Source organism: Rhincodon typus, chromosome 10 (assembly GCF_021869965.1).
Source record: "Rhincodon typus isolate 14 chromosome 10, sRhiTyp1.1, whole genome shotgun sequence".
Classification (NCBI taxonomy): domain Eukaryota; kingdom Metazoa; phylum Chordata; class Chondrichthyes; order Orectolobiformes; family Rhincodontidae; genus Rhincodon; species Rhincodon typus.
Genome location: NC_063341.1, coordinates 60,159,764 through 60,164,248, shown reverse-complemented (window position 1 = coordinate 60,164,248; position 4,485 = coordinate 60,159,764). Strand labels below are relative to the sequence as shown.

The 4,485-nt window shown below is 39.2% G+C and overlaps 1 protein-coding gene across 1 annotated transcript in view; it reads left to right on the top strand.

Moving 5' to 3' along the window:
* Positions 1 to 4,462, top strand: part of LOC109937480 (putative ferric-chelate reductase 1) — a 54,464-nt gene extending 50,002 nt beyond the window's left edge. Inside the window, exon 12 of the mRNA XM_048601539.1 lies at positions 4,021 to 4,462. Within this exon, the coding sequence (XP_048457496.1) occupies positions 4,021 to 4,110 (90 nt within the window). The 3' untranslated portion in view covers positions 4,111 to 4,462. The remainder of the gene's footprint in view (positions 1 to 4,020) is intronic.
* Positions 4,463 to 4,485: the final 23 nt, after the last annotated feature.

Here is a 4,485-nt window from a genome sequence, read left to right as displayed (position 1 = left end):
GGCCCGAAACGTCAGCCTTTCTGCTCCTATGATGCTGCTTGGCCTGCTGTGTTCATCCAGCCCTGCACCTTGTTGTCTGTGACCTAGAATGGACATCTTTCTTATGCCTTTACAGTGCAAGATTGGAATTTTAATAATGAGATGCCCATGTAGTGAAAAAAATCACAGACTATTTTTATCTGTATTCCTTAGATCTATCCTTGTTAACTCTTGGATAAACTCTACCTGTGTTTCGCTTGTGTAAATGACTTTCGTGGTCAGTTGGTAGAAGTAACCACAACTGTGTATTGGCCTTTCATGAAAGGGATTGGAATGCAGAAACAAGGAATTCTTGCTACAGTTGCTTAGGGCTTTGTTGAAACCATAGCTAGAATACCTTGCTTCGTTTTGGCCTACATATCTAAGGTAGGATGTACTTGCCTTGGAAATGATACCACTGTGCCACAAGACCCCCAACATAGTTCTGATGAGTGAACCACATTCAGTCTTTAACTAGATCACCACCAACACCACCACGACCACCACGACCCGGGTTCGATTCCACACCTGGGCGATTGGTCCGTCTCGAGTTTGCACATTCTCCCCGTGTCTGTGTGGGTTCCCACCAGGTGCTCCGATTCCCTTCCACAGTCCAAAGATATGCGGGTTCGTTGTTCAGGGAATCAAAGGATATGATGAGGAAGCAGGAATGTGGAATTGAAGCAAAATATTAACTTCAATCACATTGAGTGGTCAGGCACCTTAAACGGTTATATGGTCTACTCCCTGCCTTATTTCTAATGTTCTTAATATCAGTAATGTTCAAGAGCAACATAATGGTGTAAAAAACTTGTTTCTTATCTGTATTGAAATGAATGTTTCAATATAAGGAAACGAACAATTACTGAATGTAGCAACTCAAAGTCTTTTATTCCAACATCAACCACGTTGGTATGAATATTAGAACCATTAGCAGAAGAATGCGAAGTTCTCTTTTCAATTTTGTTCTCTTCATTTCTATTGCTGCCCGTTTTAAGGTGTTGGCTTCTTACTGGGAGTCTAGTCCCATAAGTGATAGTCATCCTCCAGTAGTTTGCCCCATTATTGTTCTTTCAACTTAAGAAACTGAGGGATAGACAAAATAAAGAACTTTCATTGGTGCAGTAGTTTGCATGATATCCAAGGTGTCCCAGAAGCAGTTTGCAAGCAATTATTGTTTTTGAAGTGTAGCTATGGTTATTATCCAAGCAAATGTGACAGGCCTTTTAATGATTTAGACAAAATGACTTGGTGTAATGGATCAAAGTTTGCTGATCATAAAGGGATAAATGCTGTGATGTGGATATACTGTACAAGTATGTATTTCTTTGAACAACAAAGTGGCAGATGGAATGTCACCTTGGGAAATGTGATCTTTTTCACCTCAATAGTTAGATTGGAAAAAGCAGAACTTTTAAAAGACACGTAACTTTTAAATGTTGATGTTCAGAGAGGCTTCAAAGCACTTGGGTAACAATAAAAGAGATTTAGCTTGCAGGTACAATTAGAATTTAAGCAATCATGAATGCAAATTGGTTGTAGTTCTTTTGTTGTAAGGGGAGTGAAAGAACAAAGAAGCCTTGGTACAATTGTATTTGGGTTTGGGGCTCCCTTGTTAAAGTTCAATACTCTGCTTTGCTCTCAATAACCCAGGAAGCATAAACATACCATTGGAATAAAATATTGAAAGTTCATTGATTTGGTTTCTAAGATGAGAAGGTTGTCCTATAATATAAGACTGAGTAACGTATGCTTCTGCTCATTATAATTTACCATTTGAAACCTAAGTAATTATCGAGGGATGAAAAAACCAAATGCTATTAAACCTTGCTATAGCCTCCTTCAACAGCATATTCCAAACCTCTATCACCCAGAAGATAGGTAACAGAAGCTTAAGATTTATTGATGTTCTGAGTCTCCCCTTCCAAGAATTTCCCAAAAGCAATTCACTTGCAATAATTTGAGTGCAGACTTCATTGTCAGCACTGAGGTAATGGCTATCTTCCCTGTTTTGATCGTACTGGTTGAGGGATAAATGTTGAAACAGACAATCTTCCACATTCATTTGCTATTTTACATTCATCTGACAGAGTCTTCTGAGGAAGTCTCTTCCCAAGGAAATCTCTGACGATGCAATATTTCATCAGCATTGCTTGGGTGTGTCAGGCTACATTCACATATTCTAGCCTTGAATCAAATCTTGTGCCTACAATGTTCTGACTGAAATGAGAGTGAGCCAAGCTGATACTGTTTCACTAAATGAAACATTCTCTAGGTAGCTGTGAATGAAATTCCAAAAAGCAAAATAGTACAGATTCTGGAAATCTGAAAAATAAAAATCAACCTGCTGGAAAAACTCAGCAGCTCGGGGTAGACAGAGTGAATGCTTTGACTCTAATCTAACTCCTTTTCCTAGGATATAACTCTTCAGTCCTGAAGGACCGTCATATTTGATTCAAAACATTGACTCTGTTTCTATCTCCAAAGATGTTGCCAGACCTAATGAACATTTCAGTACATCCCAGTTGCATTTGACGTGAAGCTCTCTCTATTCTGCCACAGCAATCTGCTATGAATGCTTACCTTATATTTTCCACTTGTCGCACAAGTCATGTTTTGGCTGTACAGGACATTAGGTCACTTTTGGAATACTGAGTTCAATTCTGGTCTTCCTGTGATAGGAAAGATGTTGAGGCACTTGAAAGGGTTCAGAAAAGATTTACTAGGTTGTTGCCAGTGTTGGAGGGCTTGAGCTTTGGGGAGAGGCTGAACAGGTTAGGGCTATTTTCCCTAGAGCCTCAGAGTCTGCAGGGTGACCTTACGGATGTTTATAATATCATGAGGGACATGGATAGGGTGAATGACCAAGGTCTTTTCCCCAGGATGACGGAGTCCAAAACTAGAAGGCATAGGTTTAAGATGAGAGGGGAAAGATTTAAAGGGACCTGAGGGGCAACTTTTTCACACAGAGGGTGGTGCATGTGCTGAATGAGCTGCCAGAGGAGTTGCGGAGGCTAGTACAATTACAACATTAAAAAGGCATCTGGATCTTATATGACTAAGAAGGGTTAGGAGGTATATGGGCCAAATGCTGGCAAATGGGACTAGCTAAATTTAGGATGTTTGATCTGCATAGATGATTGGACCAAAAGATCTGTTTCTGTGCTGTATATCTCTATGACTCTAAGTCTTTGTTTACTTAATTTACTCAAACTAGGAGGTAGCAGTTGTTTACACGTTGCTTCATTCTTATGAAGCACTGGTTGAACACCTTTTTCCCTTTCACCCCATCAATCTGCGAATGTACTGAATAATGTGTCTAAGTCGCAGTTCTGTGTCTGACCACTGAAGGCCTAACAAGATTTTTTAACCATGTCAGTACCACACAGGAACCAAATCTTGCATGTTATAAACAACAGAGAATGCTGGGGAAACTCAGCAGGTCTGGCAATATCTGTGGAGAGAGATTTAACATTTTGAACCCAGTATGACTCTTCAGAGTGCTACCAGACGTACTGAGTATCTCCATCATTAACTGTGTGTTTGGTTCAGATTTCCAGCATCTGCAGTTTTTTTTTGATTTTATTCAAATCTTGCCTGTTTATTTTTGCATGTGTACTTTTGAGAGGGATTGTTGGATAGTAATTAGAGAAAACACTTGTCTGTTTTCTCCTCTTCAATGCAAAAGTAGTCAGACCCCCTTTATAGCAACCCCTGCCAGTGCCTCAACTAACACCACATTGGTTGAGGCTTGAACTTGGAACATTCCTGGTTGCTTGACACTGAGTCAGCAAGTCAGCCAGCTGAGCAACTGGGAGAGTTAGTGATATGGAACTCGAATGTGACCAGAGTTACTGAGCCTTTGCTGTCATTGGGAGTGCTGGTTTGTAATATCCACCAACTAATTGCTACATTAAAAATTGAGCTAACTAACTGCATTAAGTATTAGTCAAAAGTTGCTGAAAGTTTACATTTAGTAATGATTTTTGCCATTCTTTACAGGTGGAACCTGACTTGGTGATACTGATTGTGTACCTATGTGGAAACTTGGCATTTCTGATAGCTCTTCTCGTGGGAATTGGACAGACTTAAAGTCGCATTTGGAAGTGAGACCACAACGGATATATATTAACATCATCACTAATATGGATATACATATATATTAATATGATTGGTGCAACATCACCATATCATAGCAAACCTTGAGCCTGAGCTATGTCCTAAAATGTACATCTCTCAGGACAGAAGAAATGTAACAGGAGTACAAAACAGCTCCATAGTTGCAGAAAATTTGATTGTGAAACATAATTATTTTGTTCAAATTATCATAACTCCTCTGGTCTTTTGATGCAATGATTCAATGAAACATTTTGTTAAATCATTAAGTACAGCCATCATTACATAAAACCCCAATATGCAATTATAAATTTTCCCTCTCATTGAAATGGTAGCAATTAATTAGAAGTA